Source organism: Oncorhynchus mykiss, chromosome 26 (assembly GCF_057628025.1).
Source record: "Oncorhynchus mykiss isolate SJ-2025 chromosome 26, ASM5762802v1, whole genome shotgun sequence".
Classification (NCBI taxonomy): Eukaryota; Metazoa; Chordata; class Actinopteri; order Salmoniformes; family Salmonidae; genus Oncorhynchus; species Oncorhynchus mykiss.
Genome location: NC_143047.1, coordinates 31,112,407 through 31,131,159, shown reverse-complemented (window position 1 = coordinate 31,131,159; position 18,753 = coordinate 31,112,407). Strand labels below are relative to the sequence as shown.

The window sequence follows — 18,753 nt, the reverse complement described above, 5'->3', positions numbered from 1 at the left end:
ACCTGCTCAATCAACACTTCAAAATAAACCAATCAGTATGGCACCTGCTCAATCAAGACTTCAAAATAAACCAATCAGTATGCCATCATGTTCAATCAATAGACTTCATAAACTCATAGCAACAACTCATTGTCATTCGCCAGTAAAACATACACATTCGATAACAGTCAATAAACGGTTGCAAACTTTAAGGAACAACCTGTGGTACCCTTAGTGGCTTGCGAAAGTATTCAGCCCCCTTGGCATTTTTCCTATTTTGTTGCCTTACAACCTGGAATTAAAATAGATTTTTGGGGGGTTTGTTTCATTTGATTTACACAACATGCCTACCACTTTGAAGATGCAAAATATTTTTTATTGTGAAACAAACAAGAAATAAGACAAATTGAACTTGAGCGTGCATAACTATTCACCCCCCCAAAGTCAATACTTTGTAGAGCCATCTTTTGCAGCAATTACAGTTGCAAGTCTCTTGGGGTATGTTTCTATAAGCTTGGCACATCTAGCCACTGCGATTTTTTTTTTTTGCCCATTATTCAACGCAAAACTGCTCCAGCTCCTTCAAGTTGGATGGGTTCCGCTGATGTACAGCAATCTTTAAGTCATACCACAGATTCTCAATTGGATTGAGGTCTGGGCTTTGACTAGGCCATTCCAAAACATTAAGATGTTTCCCTTAAACCACTCGAGTGTTGCTTTAGCAGTATGCTAAGGGTCATTGTCCTGCTGGATGGCGAACCTCCGTCCCAGTCTCAAATCTCTGGAAGACTGAAACAGGTTTCCCTCAAGAATTTCCCTGTATTTATCTCCATCCATCATTCCTTCAATTCTTACCAGTTTCCTAGTCCCTGCCGATGAAAAACATCCCCACAGCATGATGCTGCCACCACCATGCTTCACTACTGTGGGGATGTTGTTCTCGGGGTAATGAAAGGTGTTGGGTTTGCGCCAGACAGTGTTTTCAATTTTAGTCTCATCTGACCAGAGTACCATCTTTCATATGTTTGGGGAGTTTCCCACATGCCTTTTGGTGAACACCAAACGTGTTTGCTTATTTTTTTCTTTAAGCAATAGCTTTTTTCTGGCCACTCTTCCGTAAAGCCCAGCTCTGTGGTGTGTACGGCTTAAAGTTACTCCAATCTCCTCTGTGGAGCTTTGCAGCTCCTTCAGGGTTATCTTTGGTCCCTTTGTCGCCTCTGATTAATGCCCTCCTTGCCTGGTCTGTGAGTTTTGGTCTCTTGGCAGGTTTGTTGTGGTGCTATATTATTTCCATTTTTTAATAATGGTTTTGATGGTGCTTCGTGGGATGTTCAAAGTTTCTGATATTTTTTTTATAACCCAACCTGATCTGTACTTCTCCACAGCCTGTTTAGAGAGCTCCCTGGTCTTCATGGTGCCCCTTGCTTAGTGGTGTTGCAGACTCTGGGGCCTTTCAGAACAGGTGTATGTATACTGAGATCATGTGACACAGATGGACTTTATTTAACAAATTATGTGACTTCTGAAGGTAATTGGTTGCACCAGATCTTATTTAGGGGCTTCATAGCAAAGGGGGTGAATACATATGCATGCACCAGTTTAATTTTTGGGAATTTTTGGAAACAAGTAATTTTTTACATTTCACTTCACCAATCCAATGCAGGCGATGGTGGTCCTTAGCCAGTGCGGCAGTGGGAAACAGAGGGCTAGTGTTGCTAGTTAGCAGGATGATGTTTCTTCACAAGACTCATAGAAAACCCTAGTATCTCCTGGTGTCTAGGGTTGCTATCTGAGCTCGAATAAAACTATGGTAGCGTACATACAATATACATGTATTTGCCTCTTATGGAGATGGCTTGCTACGCTAGTTATCTAGTGTTGGCTAGCTAGTGGCTAATATTAGCTAGTGTTACATCGTACCTTCAGACGGGACACAAAGCAAACTGTAGAATTGCCCGTTTCTAGAGTCGCTATCTGAGAGGTATACTACGATTTGAAACTAGATCTACTCAAGACTTTTATAAAGCTAGCCAGCTTCAGTTAGCTTCACATTCAAGCCCAGGCTTCATCCATACTAAGGTGGATTTTGATCATGCAGCTAATGCAAGCAGGCTCAGAGGGGATTTCCACATAACACAATAATTTGGATAGCCTCTCAAGCTTCCCCTTATGTGGGTGCTAGAAAGTTAAATATCAAGCAAGGTTGTTTCATTGCCCCCCATCGTGTTATGTGGAAATGCACTGTCAGTATGTTTTTTTTTTAACTACACTTGTATGCCGCCTCGCCATGCTAGCTTCGCCCTCGTGTGGGTGCTAGCAAGCTAGGTAGTGCTCGGTATCAACAGCCAATCCAGTAGGGACTGGAAGCTATGCTGAGCTTTAAGTACATCGCAAAGTATTTGCATAAAGTTCCGGTTTCCTCATCTTTGGTCCCATCCTGTTCACGTCCCTTGCCCATGCTCGCATCGCCCAACAGTCCCCCGCCCACTTAGCTTCTCTTCCATTGGAAATGAATGGCTTATCGTAGTTTCATCGCCCACGTCACTTCATGTGCAACATGCACGTACAGTTAACTGGCTAGTCGAACACCGAACTCTTAATTGAGACAATGTTCGCATTTTTATGTTTTAGGCTGAAATCAACATGAAAGAAAAGTTATTTTGCAAATTCAGCAGGCTATGCTGTGACATAGGCTATTAGAAGTGCCGTTTAGTTAGTGCCGTCTTTGTGCTTTCGAATGCTTATCAATGCACAAGTCCCTTTTTCCCTACCTATCAATAAAATCATTTTAGAAAATCATACAAACGTTTCACTATGCATCAACTTTCAAATGCATGCTGTGATTACTACATGTGTAATGTGGTATTTTTAATATTACTATAGAAAAAAATACAGTTAAAATAGTATAAAATAGTTCATCAGTCGTCCTAAAATGAAGGGGATGACAACGTAGTCTTGGTGAGAGGGGGGAATCTAATTTCATTGGTCCTCAACTCACGGCTCAGACGCTTCATTCAGATAAATGGAGTTAGCCCTGAGTTAGCCTGCCCCTGATCAGGTTAGTTCTGAAGGATCCCTTGCAAAATGTTACTCCGAGTTGACCACACTTACCTCGCTAACTCCTCTTTGTAGTATAGGGCTCTGGTCTCGTCACTCAGTCATCAACTCTTCTTAGCTACTTATACAGGTTCACATGCTAGTATGCTACATATACAACAGCTACTTACATTACAGCTAAACGGTTACAGAAATCTGCCTTAAACTGGGAATCAAAATCACCTCAGAACTAACTCCGCCCTCCAACTATTGTAATTTGTTCCCTTCACTTTCCCTACTGACCCTCTGATTTGGCTAAGGGGGATCTTTAAAGGAGTTGCATGGTCAATCCTACGTCTGCATTGGCCATGTAGCGTTTATGGTAATACGGCCTAGGAAGAGGTGCCTGGGCTGTAGGGTGCTAGGATCAGATTTGTAATTAACTCGTCGTTGTTGTCTCAATTTCAGATTTCTCTCTTTCTCTTGCTCTACCTGTCAATTATTATGTCAACCTTTTGTCTTGTCTAATGTCATTGTTGTGTTGGGGTGTTGGCCTCTGGTTGATGGTGACAGAGTTGTGACTGTATCGCCATGGATTGATTGATTGGTTGAAATTTGCAACCTTTCCTGAAATTGTCTGTATTGGTTAAAGGGTTTGTCACATGGAAAGGTTGAGGCACCTACCCTCTGTCCATCTGTCTTTCAGTGACTGTCCCAGAGGTCTAAGATGTTCTCGCTAAGGCACAGAACCAGGTTTGGCCAACTCCTGACCTGGATCAGGGTTTGGGTCAATTCCATTTTAATTTTAATTCAGAAAGTTATCAAATTGAAATGACCCCAACAAAAAAGCCTGCAGCCTTCCAGGACAAGTGTTGGCCACCCTTGGTGTGATGCTGTCTCTGTATCTGTCTAACAGTGTTCCCCGTCCTCCAGGTCATAAAGACAACCTTCACCTGGACCTGCAGCGCTCCTTCCCCAGAGACATCTCCTCCAGACAGCTCAGCCCAGCCACGCAGCCCAGGGAACAGGTGAGACAGTATGTGGGGTTATGTGTGTGTTCCTCCTCCTAGGTATTGAGGCAGTTATTTACTTGCTCTTAGTTCCTGGTTGGGAAGTGGTTGTTGGTTGGTAGAATGTCAGTCAATGTTATGACCATTTAAAAAAACAACCTGTTAGTTCTAGTTCCCAGGGCGGAGCAGTTTATTTACATGAAACATCACAGAGACACTTCCACAGAACAAACAAGAATTCCTTAATGGCTTCCTGTCCAAACACATTGTCCCCACATATCCTAACCTTAGCCTCACTATGTGAAAAACAGGAAAACAGATCTCATCAGCTGAGCCCAGTAGGAGGAAGTTGCTCCTAGACACTGATGCCAGTGTGTCTTTCTCTGTGTCTTTCTCTCTGTCTACAGGGTCATCCTGAAGGCCAAGGTAATATGAGGACGGTCAACTCATATGCTGGCTTCACTGAGTTTGACCGGAGTCCCTCCTTCCTCCATCCAGACTCCTGTAAGTCCAGGAAGATAGACCTGTGCTGCTAGACACATGAATACACTGCAGAACCCTGACAAGACCTGCCAGAGGTCATGACATGTATACTATGTGTGCTAACTGAAAGGGTCTTTGGTTGTTGTGGGTCTGCAGCTCTCAGTAAGCGAGAGAGGAGCGGCGTGTCAGCGGAAGACATCCTCATCCACGAAGACCCCAGAGCTGCACTACTACTGGTGAGAACTGTCCCATAACTGTATGATGTCTTACACCCCTTCAGGTTCTGAAATCAGTACTGACTCACTGTACCACTGACTCACTGTACCACTGACTGACTGACTGACTGTACCACTGACTGACTGACTGACTGCACGACTGACTGTACCACTGACTGACAAGTGATTGACTACAAGTGACTGACTGACAAGTGATTGACTACAAGTGACTGACTTTACCACTGACTGATTGACTGTACCACTGACTGATTGACTGTACCACTGGCTGACTACGACTGACTGACGACAGCCGACTGATTGACTGACGACGGGTGAGTGATTGACTGACGACAGCCGACCGACTGGCTTGACTGTACGACCAACTGGCTTGACTGTACGACCAACTGTACAACCGACTGACTGTGTGACTGACTGTGTGACTGGCATGTTTTCCTCTCTCCTCAGGAGAGGGCTCAGGTCAAGACAGCTCAGGCCAGCAGTCTGTAAGTACCTGACATGCATTCCTACCATCATCCTGGTTTTTCAGCTGGGGTCAACTTACACTTACAGCCCTGGAAGAGTAGAGTAGATGAACTCACTTACAGCTGTGGGTCTAGTAGATCTCTTGGTTGTTGATCAGTTCAGTGTTCCCACAGTTTGGTTCGTAACCCTGGGCCAAGCCTGGCTTACCGTTACCATGGTGACCGGAAACAATGTTCCAATCACATTCCCAAAACAGCTATTAGGGGGAGTGGGTGGTTGCCCGTAGTGTTAGTATGTGTTAATTAATAGGTGAACGGTGTTTTACTACTGTTCTACTGTATAGTGTCTGTGAGAGTATAGGCAGCGCCATTGAGGCCATCTCCATTTTGAAGTAGTACTTTTTATTCTACTACTTCTATGAGTTGGTAAACAAACTGAAATGGTGCATACTGCTACTTGGAGTGTGTTGTCTGAACAGGTATAAAGTCAAGGTTGGTGATCTACTGCCACCTGTAGTTATGGAATGTTTGCTCACAAGGATAATTCATTGGCTGATCCCACTACTTTCAAATTATGGAAATCCTCATTGACGATGCACATGCAAAATGGGTTATTTCTACGTTTTTTATTTATTTAACCTTTATTTAACTAGGCAAGTCAGTTAAGAACAAATTCTTATTTACAATGACGACTTACCAGAGGGCAAAAGGCCTCCTGCGGGGATGGGGGCTGGGATTTAAAAAATCACGTCAAGAGAGACAGCACTACATAAAGAGAGAATTAAGACAACAACATAGCATGACAGCAACACATGGAAACACTGCGTGGTAGCAACACAACATTATTACAACAACATGGTAGCAACACAACATGGCAGCAGCACAACATGGTACAAACAATTATTGGGCTCAGACAACAGCACAAAGGGCAAGAAGGTAGAGACGACAACAAATGTAATGATCTCTATCTCTGAGGTGGATGTTAATGTCCGTTGTGTGTTCTCTCTCTCAGCAGGGCACCAGGGGAGGACTCAGGTATAAATGGTATGTGTCCATTGGAACTTGCTTTCTGTACTATTACTGTAACTTGATAGTTCCTGATTTCTTTCTCTGAGATGAACAGGCGGTTCACCTCTCTATTCGCCTCTTTGACAAATGATATTTTCTCTCCTTCCTCTCAGCTGCATCATGTCTCTACAGACACGCCCATCTGGGGAGCAGGAAGGATTGTGAGTGGCTGTAACTTTCCCTTTAACTACTTCTAACTCCTTGAGATGTGAACCATCCCTGTAACTCCATCTAACTCATTGTGATGTGAACTATCCCTTTAACTACGTCTAACTCATTGTGATGTGAACTATCCCTTTAACTACGTCTAACTCATTGTGATGTGAACGATCCCTTTAACTACGTCTAACTCATTGTGATGTGAACTATCCCTTTAACTACGTCTAACTCATTGTGATGTGAACGATCCCTTTAACTACGTCTAACTCATTGTGATGTGAACGATCCCTGTAACTCCATCTAACTCATTGTGATGTGAACTATCCCTTTAACTACGTCTAACTCATTGTGATGTGAACTATCCCTTTAACTACGTCTAACTCATTGTGATGTGAACGATCCCTTTAACTACGTCTAACTCATTGTGATGTGAACTATCCCTTTAACTACGTCTAACTCATTGTGATGTGAACTATCCCTTTAACTACGTCTAACTCATTGTGATGTGAACGATCCCTGTAACTCCATCTAACTCATTGTGATGTGAACGATCCCTGTAACTCCATCTAACTCATTGTGATGTGAACTATCCCTTTAACTACGTCTAACTCATTGTGATGTGAACTATCCCTTTAACTACGTCTAACTCATTGTGATGTGAACGATCCCTTTAACTACGTCTAACTCATTGTGATGTGATCTAACCCTTTAACTACGTCTAACTCATTGTGATGTGATCTAACCCTTTAACTACGTCTAACTCATTGTGATGTGATCTAACCCTTTAACTACGTCTAACTCATTGTGATGTGATCTAACCCTTAAACTACGTCTAACTCATTGTGATGTGATCTAACCCTTAAACTACGTCTAACTCATTGTGATGTGATCTAACCCTTTAACTACGTCTAACTCATTGTGATGTGATCTAACCCTTTAACTACGTCTAACTCATTGTGATGTGATCTAACCCTGTACCACTAAAATGAATTCACCTCTTCACCTCTGTACTTTTTCATCCTTATTCTCTTCCCTACATGCTTATTTTTTATTGTACTTTTATTAGCAATAGTCATGAGAGGAGAGCTTGCAAGTAAGCATTTTGTTGTGTTGTGTACACTTCCTGTAACCATGCATATCACAAATACACTTTATATTTAATTGGATTTGAATAACTGACCATTTTATTTTTCTTAGCAATTGGTTCCCCTTTCAAGCCAATGGAAAGCTACCAATACTCGGGTGAGGTTTGGACCTTAAAGCATACTGTAGTCAGTCTCAAGTCACACCCTATTCCCCACTACATGGAGTAGGATGTCATTTGACTACTGTAGCCTCCTGCCAATGTTGTGTGTATTTGACTCTGTGTGTGTTTCCCTCCCTGTAGCTGTGGAGCGTAACAACCTGATGAGGCTGTCTCAGAGCATCCCCTTCACCCCAGTGCCCCCTAGAGGTAAAATACAGTATTTACACGTCCCCTTCACCCCAGTGCCTCCTGGGTCCATTTCATCAGGCACCACACCGAGTCAGGGTTTCAATTTCTTTCACAGACTGGGTCCCAGGTGTGAATTGGAAATGTGTTTTTGCATACCTCAACTCCCCCTGACACACCCAAACCAGTTGAACCTATAAACCATCTATCCTGTGTGGCTGCAATTATGTATTTAATACACACCCACACTCTCTCTCTGTCTGTGGGTGCTGCTCCCTGTAGGTGAGCCAGTAACAGTGTATCGTCTGGAGGAGAGTTCTCCCAACACCATCAACAACAGCATGTCCTCCTGGGCTCACAAAGGTCTCTGTGCCAAGATAGAGTTCCTCAGTAAGGAGGAGATGGGAGGGGGGCTGCGACGTGCACTCAAGGTACAGTTGGTGTGTGTGTGTGGTCACTACTGTCTAGTGTCTTCACTACATGTAACAGAGATGGAACTGAACATTAAAAAGTATTGGTTTGTTGCATTGTTGTACAATAATGTATTTCTCGGGAGGACAATAAACTATAACTATTGTATTGTACTCTAGGTGCTGTGTACGTGGTCGGAGTATGACATTCTGAAGCCAGGTCACCTGTATATCGTTAAGTCCTTCCTACCAGAGGTGGTCCAGACCTGGCAGAGCATCTACAAGGAGGACACTGTACTGCTGCTCTGTCTCAGGGTAGAGGAGAACACACACTCACACACACTGCGCTTCACCCAATGATATATATATATATATATATATATATACACACACAGCCGTGGCCAAAAGTTGAGAATGACACAAATATTAATTTTCACAAAGTTTGCTGCTTCAGTGTCTTCAGATATTTTTGTCAGATGTTACTATTGAATACTGAAGTATAATTACCAGCATTTCAGAAGTGTCAAAGGCTTTTATTGACAATTACATGAAGTTGATGCAAAGAGTCAATATTTGCAGTGTTGACCCTTCTTTTTCAAGACCTCTGCAATCCACCCTGGCATCCTGTCAATTAACTTATGGGCCACATCCTGACTGATGGCTGCCCATTCTTTCATAATCAATGCTTGGAGTTTGTCAGAATTTGTGGGTTTTTGTTTGTCCACCCACCTCTTGAGGATGGAACACAAGTTCAATGGGATTAAGGTCTGGGGAGTTTCCTGGCCATGGACCCAAAATATCTGTGTTTTGTTCTCCGAGACACTTAGTTATCACTTTTGCCTTATGGCAAGGTGCCCCATCATGCTGGAAAAGGCATTGTTCGTCACCAAACTGTTCCTGGATGGTTGGGAGAAGTTGCTCTCGGAGGATATGCTGGTACCATTCTTTATTCATGGCTGTGTTCTTCGGCAAAATTGTGAGTGAGCCCACTCCCTTGGCTGAGAAGCAACCCCACACATGAATGGTCTCAGGATGCTTTACTGTTGGCATGACACAGGACTGATGGTAGCGCTCACCTTGTCTTCTTCGGACAAGCTTTTTTCTGGATGGCTTCTTTGCTGCCCTTCTTGACACCAGGCCATCCTCCAAAAGTCTTCACCTCACTGAGTGTGCAGATGTACTCACACCTGCCTGCTGCCATTCCTGAGCAAGCTCTGTACTGGTGGTGCCCTGATCCCGCAGCTGAATATTTTTTTGTTTGTTGATGATCCGATAAATGGTTAATTTAGGTGCAATCTTACTGGCAGCAATAGCCTTGCCTGTGAAGCCCTTTTTGTGCAAAGCAATGATGACGGCACGTGTTTCCTTGCAGGTAACCATGATTGACAGAGGAAGAACAATGATTCCAAGCACCACCCTCCTTTTGAAGCTTCCAGTCTGTTATTCGAACTCAATCAGCATGACAGAGTGATCTCCAGCCTTGTCTTCATCAACACTCACACCTGTGTTAACGAGAGAATCACTGACATGTCAACTGGTACTTTTGTGGCAGAGCTGAAATGCAGTGGAAATGTTTTTGGGGGATTCAGTTCATTTGCATGGCAAAGTGGGACTTTGCAATTATTTGCAATTCATCTGATCGCTCTTCATAACATTCTGGAGAAAATGCAAATTGCCATTATACAAACTGAGGCAGCAGACTTTAAAAATTAACATTTGTGTCATTCTCAACTTTTGGCCACGACTGTGTATATACAGTGTGTATGTATGTATGTATGTATATATATATATATATATATATATATATATATATATATATATATATATATATATATATATATATATATATATATATATATATTTTACACTCAGGGTACAAAACATTAAGAACACCTTCCTAATATTGAGTCTCCCCCCACTTAAATCTTTTGTCTTGCCCATTCACCCTCTGAATGGCACACATACACAGTCCATGTCTCAAGGCTTAAAAATCCTGTTTTAACATGTCTCCTCCCCTTCGTCTACACTGATTGAAGTGGATTTAAAAGGTTACATCAATAACAGATCATAGCTTTCACCTGGTCAGTCTGTCATGGAAATAGCCATGTTTAGTACACTCCGTGTGTTTGTTCCCTGATTCATTCCCATTACTTAAAGCCCTGAAAGGAGGAGTATGAATATGGCGTCCTGGTAGCTTCAAAGGCTCTTATTGGCCAAGACATATTGTCAACTTTCCAGGGTTTACAGTGCATTCGAAAGTATTCAGACCCCTTGACTTTTTCTACAACTTTATTTTCAAATGGATTCAATTATTATTTTTCCTCATCAATCTCTACACAATACCCCATAATGACATATCGAAAACAGTTTTTTAGAATTTTTTGCGAAATGTATTAAAAATGTAAAACAGACACCTTATTTACATAAGTATTCAGACCCTTTGCTATGAGGCTCGAAATTGAGCTCAGGTACATCCTGTTTCCATTGATCATCCTTGATGCTTCTACAACTTTATTGGCGTCCACCTGTGGTAAAGTCAATTGATTGGACATGATTTGGAAAGGCACACACCTGTCTATATAAGGTCCCACAGTTGACAGTGCATGTCAGAACAAAAACCAAGCCATGAGGTCGAAGGAATTGTCAGTAGAGCTCCGAGACAGGATTGTGTCGAGGCACAGATCTGTGGAAGGGTACCAAAACATTTCTGCAGCATTGAAGGTCCCCAAGAACACAGTGGCCAAACTGAGCAATCGGGGGAGAAGGGCCTTGGTCAGGGAGGTGACCAAGAACCTGATGGTCACTCTGACAGAGCTCTAGAGTTCCTCTGTGGAGATGGGAGAACCTTCCATAAGGACAAACATCTCTGCAGCGCTCCACCAATCAGGTCTTTATGGTAGAGTGGCCAGACGGAAGCCACTCCTCAGTAAGAGGCACATGACAGCCCGCTTGGAGTTTGCCAAAAGGCACCTTAAGGACTCTGACCATGAGAAACAAAATGATCTGGTCTGATGAAACCAAGATTGATCTCTTTGGCCTGAATGCCAAGCGTCACGTCTGGAGGAAACCTGGCACCATCCCTACGGTGAAGCATGGTGGTGGCAGCATCATGCTGTGGGGATGTTTTTCTGCGGCAGGGACTGGGAGACTAGTCAGGATCGAGGGAAAGATGAATGGAACAAAGTGCAAAGAGATCCTTGATGAAAACCTGCTCCAGAGCGCTCAGGAACAAAGTCTGTGGCGAAGGTTCACCTTCCAACAGGACAACGACCCTAAGCACACAGCCAAGACGACGCAGGAGTGACTTTGGGACAAGTCTCTGAATGTCCTTGAGTGGCTCAGCCAGAGCCCGGACTTGAACCTGATCGAACATCTCTGGAGAGACCTGAAAATATCTGTGCAGTGACGCTCCCTATCCAACCTGACAGAGCTTGAGAGGATCTGCCGAGAAGAATGGGAGAAACTCCCCAAATACAGGTGTGCCAAGATTGTAGTGTCATACCCAAGAAGACCCGAGGCTCTAATTGCTGCCAAAGGTGCTTCAAAGTGTCTGAATACTTATGTAAATGTTATATATGTAAATGTTATATTTCAGTTTAGAATTTTAATACATTTGCAAACACTTCTAAAGACACTTTTTTTTTGCTTTGTCATAATGGAATATTGTGTGTAGATTTGATGAGGGGGGGAGGGGAACAATTGAATCCATTTTAGAATAAGGCTGTAACGAAACAATGTGGAAGGGGGTCTGAATCCTTTCTGAATGCACTGTATAAACTGTACGTCATTGGCTTCACCTCTGTGTACACACACTCTTCATAATCACACACCATAGCAGGACAACTATGTTTAGTTTTCCTCTTTAATATATGATCATTTCCACCACCCTCTTCCTCCATTCTATTCATCCTTCCTTCCTTCTCTATCCTTCCTTCCTCTGGTTTATTCAAGGTTATTCAATGTGGAAATACCTCATACACTGGTATCATCTCTCTTGACAGGAAATTCAACAGCAGAGAGCTGCTCAGAAACTGACATTTGCCTTCAACCAAATGAGGCCCAAGACCATCCCTTACTCTCCCAGGTAAACTAACACACCAGAGCCACACTTCTCATTTAGCTGCTTGTTTTCAGCTGCTATCCATTTAAAAATGTATGTCTTTTGACATTTGAAACAAGAATTTCAGAAGACACAGTGCCTACCTCTCTCTCTGTAGGTTTCTGGAGGTGTTTCTGTTGTACTGTCACTCAGCAGGCCAATGGTTCGCTATAGAGGAGTGTATTACTGGAGAGTTCAGGAAGTTTAACAATAACAACGGGGACGAGATTGTCCCAACCAACCTTCTGGAGGAGACCATGCTGGCCTTCAGCCACTGGACATATGAGTACACCCGGGGAGAGCTGTTAGTGCTGGACCTACAAGGTAATACTGACATTCAACCCTTAACCTTTAACCCCTGATCCTTCAGTAGGGTTGCAAAGGGTCTGAAACTTTCCAGTAAATTTCCAGAATTATTTCGGAAATTTTCCATGGGAAGTTAAGCCCGGGTATTTTGCTTAAATTCATCAAAAAAAGTTAGCTTATAACAGTGAACCTTTTTGTGGGATACACATAAGGCAATTCTAGGTCTTGTGACATATTTTGTTTAACATATCCCCAATTAAATGGAATTGCAACCCTCTGCATGCACAGTGCATTCTTCCATCACATGTACAGCTGATTCTCATCTTGCACACTAATGAGATGCTATTGAGCCCACACTACTACACTGTCTGAGCCAAGGACTACATGCTTACTGGTAAATTTTGATTACAATACTGGGTGGGGTGAATATATTTTATGACATACGTGATTTTTTGTTAACTAGTAAATAGTAGCCTACAGCAAAGTGTGTTTAAATCATTTCTAACTTGTTAACAATTTCTGCTAGTTAATTTTGCTACCATGTGGGTTTTAGCTTGCTTGTGCCTGTTAACTGAGGAGTGTTAATTCACCTGTTTCCATACATGTTTCCTTTTAAAACATTTGTCTTACAAAGGAGTTGTTTAATCTAACTGCTTAACTATTTATCTGTACATGGAATTGTATTTATTTTTTTACTCATTTTTTCTAATCTTTACAGGAAAATGCCACATCTATCTGATGTGTGGAGACATTACACTGCAGCTAATGTAGTAGGAAAATCTGTGTACATTGCAAATACTGTGCCAAATCATATGTGAAGAATGCAACAAAGATGCAGAATCATCTGGCCAAGTGCATAAAGTTCCCTCAGCACTCACAACAAGCAACCTCTGACAAAAGTCCCTCTACTTCTATTCAAGGTGAAAACGATGAATCAGACACCTTATCGATAGCAACAGCTCATGGTCCTCCTGGAATCAGACGTTTTTTTGACTCAATGGAGGAACGTAGTCAGAGAAATGCTGATGAATGACTTGCTCGAGCTGTGTAGGCAACTGGTTCACCTCTGATGCTCACAGGCAATGTGTATTGGAAGATATTTCTGAATGTTCTTTACTCAGCATACACCCCTCCAGCCAGACATGCTTTATCTACTCATTTGCTGGATGCAGAGTTCAACAGAGGTCAAGCAAATCATAGAGAAAGCAGACTGTATTGCAATCAATCAATCAATCAATCAAATTTATTTTATATAGCCCTTCGTACATCAGCTGATATCTCAAAGTGCTGTACAGAAACCCAGCCTAAAACCCCAAACAGCAAGCAATGCAGGTGAAGAAGCACGGTGGCTAGGAAAAACTCCCTAGAAAGGCCAAAACCTAGGAAGAAACCTAGAGAGGAACCAGGCTATGTGGGGTGGCCAGTCCTCTTCTGGCTGTGCTGGGTGGAGATTATAACAAAACATGGTCAAGATGTTCAAATGTTCATAAATGACCAGCATGGTCGAATAATAATAAGGCAGAACAGTTGAAACTGGAGCAGCAGCACAGCCAGGTGGACTGGGGACAGCAAGGAGTCATCATGTCAGGTAGTCCTGGGGCATGGTCCTAGGGCTCAGGTCCTCCGAGAGAGAGAAAGAGAGAAGGAGAGAATTAGAGAACGCACACTTAGATTCACACAGGACACCGAATAGGACAGGAGAAGTACTCCAGATATAACAAACTGACCCTAGCCCCCCCGACACATAAACTACTGCAGCATAAATACTGGAGGCTGAGACAGGAGGGGTCAGGAGACACTGTGGCCCACTCCGAGGACACCCCCGGACAGGGCCAAACAGGAAGGATATAACCCCACCCACTTTGCCAAAGCACAGCCCCCACACCACTAGAGGGATATCTTCAACCACCAACTTACCATCCTGAGACAAGGCAATCATCTCTGATGGGTGGTCGAATGTTTGTGGGCAAGGAATAATTAACTACATCTCCACCCCTCAACTAGTATTCTACAAGAGCACAGACACAAGGGACAACATACACACCTGTCTCTACATTGAAGATGAGCTAAAGGCAGTCATCAATGACCTTGGACCACAGAAGGTATTTGCACTGGTGACCGACAATGCTGCTAGCATGAAGGCTGCTTGGTCTAAAGTGGAGGAGTCCTACCCTCACATCACACCCATTGGCTGAATCTGCTCCTCATGGACATCATGGCACTGAAAACAATGGATACACTCGACAAGAAAGCCAAGGAAATGGTTAGGTATGTGAAGGGTCATCAAGTTATAGCAGCAATGTACTTCACCAAGCAAAGTGAGAAGAATAAGAGCACCACATTGAAGCTGCCCAGCAATACATGTTGGGGTGGTGTTGTCATGTTTGACAGTCTCCTGGAGGGGAATGAGTCTCTCCAAGAAATGGCCATATCACAGTCTGTCGATATAGACAGCCCCATCAAGAGCATCTTCCTGGGTGATGTATTTTGGGAGAGAGTGGTAAGCAGCCTGAAACTCCTGAAACCTATAGCAGTAGCCATTGCACGGATTGAGGGAGACAATGCCATCCTGTCTGACTCTGCTTGCAGATGTAAGAGGAGAAATCCGTACTGCCCTGCCCATTTCACTGTTGCTCCAAGCAGAAAAAAATGCAGTTCTGAAGTACATCAAAAAGCATGAAGACTCCTGCCTGAAGCCCATACACGCCGCACCATACATGTTGGACCCCAAGTATGCTGGCAAGAGCATCCTGTCTGGTGCAGAGCTCAACAAGGCCTATGGTGTCATCACTACTGTGTTTCACCACCTTGGCCTGGATGAGGGCAAGTTTCTTGGCAGTCTGGCGAAGTACACTGACAAGCAAGGACTTTGGGATGGAGATGCAATATGGCCATCGTGCCAACATATCTCATCAGCCACCTGGTGGAAGGGACTTTGGGATGGAGATGCAATATGGCCGTTGTGCCAACATATCTCATCAGCCACCTGGTGGAAGGGACTTTGGGATGGAGATGCAATATGGCCGTTGTGCCAACATATCTCATCAGCCACCTGGTGGAAGGGACTTTGTGGATCTGAGCCTCTTTCCCGTTGCCTCCATTATCCTCCAAATCCCACCAACATCAGCCGCCTCAGAGCGCAACTGGTCCTTGTTTGGGAACACGCATACCAAAGCACGCAAGCACCAAGGCTGACCAATACAAAGGTTGAAAAATTAGTGGCCATATGGGGCAAATTTGAGGCTTTTTGAGCCTGACAACGAGCCATCCTTAACAAGGTTGGAAAGTGACAGTGAAGATGAGGCCTCAGAGTCTGATGTTCAAGAGGTGGACATTGAGGAGGTCCAGGGAGAAGACATGGAAGCCTGAGAGGAAGACAACCAAAGCTTTAGTTTCTAGACTATCATTTTACAGATGTATGTTGAAAACCTTTTTGTTGTTCAGTGAAATCATCCCATGTGAAGAGTCAACTAATTTCATTAAAGTTCAATTCGTAACTAAATTGTTTTGGGTTTTTTTCTATTGGAAGCATTTAATCATTTGCAATTATGTCAATGTAAAATGTTTGTGTCTCCATATGATATGGTAAATATATCCAATGCAAAAACATCTACATTTAAATGGTATTAATTTGCATATATTCCCATTAATTCCCACGGAAAGTTTCCACCTGAAATTCCCCAAAATATGCAACCCTACACTTCAGTGACTGGACATATGAGTATACTCAGGGAGCGCTGTTAGTGCTGGACCTGCAAGTTAATACTGACCCCTAACTTCTGACCTCCAACCCCTAACTTTTAACCCCTGACCCTTCAGTGACTGGACATACGAGAACACCAGGGAAGAGTTGTGCTGGGCTGGTAGAAATCCTGTAAATACAAATCCCTCCCATTAGTAACTGCTATATTTGTGTTTTTAGGAGTGGGGGAGATTCTGACTGATCCGTCTGTCATAAAGAGTGGAGAGAAGGGGTGTGTAAACCTGTTTTCTGTTCTCACATTCAAAAATCATGTTTCACTTTGTTATAAAAGATTTTACACTCACATTCTATTTTAATCCATAGATCATACAACACAATATTTGGACCTTTAGAATGATCACATAATTAATAATGTTCTCTTGACTAATCTGTAGGTCATATGACATGATATTTGGTCCTGCCAACCTGGGAGACGACGCCATCAGAAACTTCCGGGCCAAACACCACTGCAACTCTTGCTGCAGGAAACTCAAACTTCCCGGTAGGGAATTCTCTCTCTGTTTGTTTACCGTTTGCATCCGAGTGTGTACATTACTATGGAGACGAGGTGAGCTTATATTTTGCTAATATAAGGCTCTAGGACAATGAAGTAGTGACATTGTTATTTCAGCTTTATGTAGTAGATGGATGCCTGGCTGTCTGCCTCATCTCTCTCCTCTTCCTGTGTCTGTTAAGATCTGAAGCGGAACGAGTACACGCCGGACAAACTGATGCTGCCTCAGGACGAATCACACGACCCCGGAAGCGGGACCCGCCATTCAATGAGGCTCATGCTCTGATCCTATAGGACACAGCCAGAGAGAAGAGGCCGGTGCTGTTATTCTATTGGCCAATGCCAGAGAGGACAAAGGAAAAACTAGTGTGCACACCTCATGGCTAGAAGGGATCCAGCTTTTGTCAAATTAGCATCAGATTTGACTTTTGGTAGCAGGTTGGGAGGACTTAATGCAGCAGGTTAGGAGAATGATGTTAATGTTAGGAAAAGATTTAGGATTAGCGACAAAAAAAATATATACTTTTTACATTAATTTGACAAAAGCTGGATAAGGTGGGTCTAGCCATGACCCATCTCATCCAATCAACTGGAAGAGCCACGCCTGTGTTTCCATGGAGACCCATGTATGCATGCAGAACTGTGTTACTTTTGTATCTGTCCAACCAATGCCAATCAGCAACCAACATGATTATTCAAAAAATTTGTAAATGGGGAACAAAACTTTTTAAATATGTTTTTTACTACAAGTTTATATGGTGTGTGTGTGTGTATATATCTATATAAATGGCTATCAACAGGTACAATATCATTGCATAAAGAGACCAGTACTTATTCTGAACTATGAAAAGTTGCCTTGTATAAACTAAAGTGCATTGTCTGTCTGTAGTGCAGGACTGTAAGGGTCAACCTGCTGAGATACAATTTGCAACACTTTATACAGAATGTCACCAGATACTTTTTTTATAAATGTAAAATACATGTATTATTATGGAATTAGTGGTTCATATTTAATGAGAAGACACATGAATTTGAAAATCTTGTAAAATATGGGCAGATTGCAATGCAACTTTTACAGTACATATATGTACTAATTGTGTTGAACTCTTCTGAAATGTGTCCACTGATTATTTCTGATAGTTTTTAAATGTTACAATGCTGGTACTATTATTGTTATTTCTTTGTCATCACGCAAATACCAATCTAGTGTATCTTATAGATACTTATATCTGCTACTGAGCAGAAGCAGATGCTGTTTTATTCAGGGGCGTGTAAGGGTCTATAACTCTATACATGTTCTACTGTATAACATTTTAAACTAATAAAATGACAGTTATGTCCCATTCCTTGTACAGTATGATGCTGATACTGTCTGGTGGGGATGAGGTCCCCACATTCTTCAGTAAGACTGCAGCTGCTGGCAGACAGGCCCACAGAGAGAAACACTCTCACACACACCTGTTGATGAGCCAGCTGATAAAGAACCCAGTAGCCAACAGTTATTCATCAGTTACTCGTCTGTAACCCGACACCTTTACCCTACAGTTAGGTCTGGATGGGAACTCCACCTACATCTTTAGCAGTTTGGGAACATCGATCAACAGTGGTGAAACTCTTCTTGGTGTTGTCACATACAAAGTCCAGTGGAAAGCAACATTGTGTAAAATAAGAGTATTGTAATGAAACCGCAGGGAGCAGGCCTTGAACCCTCGACCTTCTAGCCCGAGGTCTGGCGCGCTATCGACTGCCGCAAAAGCATGCTCTGTTTTTATGTCTTATGAATTTGTAGTTCGCAAATTTCTGTGAAAATAGACAAAA

The 18,753-nt window shown here is 42.8% G+C and overlaps 1 protein-coding gene across 2 annotated transcripts in view; it reads left to right on the top strand.

The window, feature by feature from the left end:
* The window catches only part of LOC110513022 (transient receptor potential cation channel subfamily M member 7), a 94,202-nt gene extending 75,924 nt beyond the window's left edge, over window positions 1-18,278 (top strand). For both annotated transcript variants that reach the window (XM_090222671.1, XM_090222670.1), the window contains exons 27-41: window positions 3,949-4,043; window positions 4,433-4,529; window positions 4,665-4,744; window positions 5,189-5,226; window positions 6,218-6,249; window positions 6,387-6,434; window positions 7,630-7,674; window positions 7,820-7,885; window positions 8,147-8,295; window positions 8,455-8,589; window positions 12,276-12,358; window positions 12,492-12,697; window positions 16,602-16,653; window positions 16,817-16,923; window positions 17,118-18,278. In XM_090222671.1, coding sequence (XP_090078797.1) covers window positions 3,949-4,043; window positions 4,433-4,529; window positions 4,665-4,744; window positions 5,189-5,226; window positions 6,218-6,249; window positions 6,387-6,434; window positions 7,630-7,674; window positions 7,820-7,885; window positions 8,147-8,295; window positions 8,455-8,589; window positions 12,276-12,358; window positions 12,492-12,697; window positions 16,602-16,653; window positions 16,817-16,923; window positions 17,118-17,221 — 1,337 coding nt within the window. In that variant the 3' untranslated portion in view covers window positions 17,222-18,278. The remainder of the gene's footprint in view (window positions 1-3,948; window positions 4,044-4,432; window positions 4,530-4,664; window positions 4,745-5,188; window positions 5,227-6,217; window positions 6,250-6,386; window positions 6,435-7,629; window positions 7,675-7,819; window positions 7,886-8,146; window positions 8,296-8,454; window positions 8,590-12,275; window positions 12,359-12,491; window positions 12,698-16,601; window positions 16,654-16,816; window positions 16,924-17,117) is intronic.
* The last annotated feature ends 475 nt before the right edge of the window (window positions 18,279-18,753 follow it).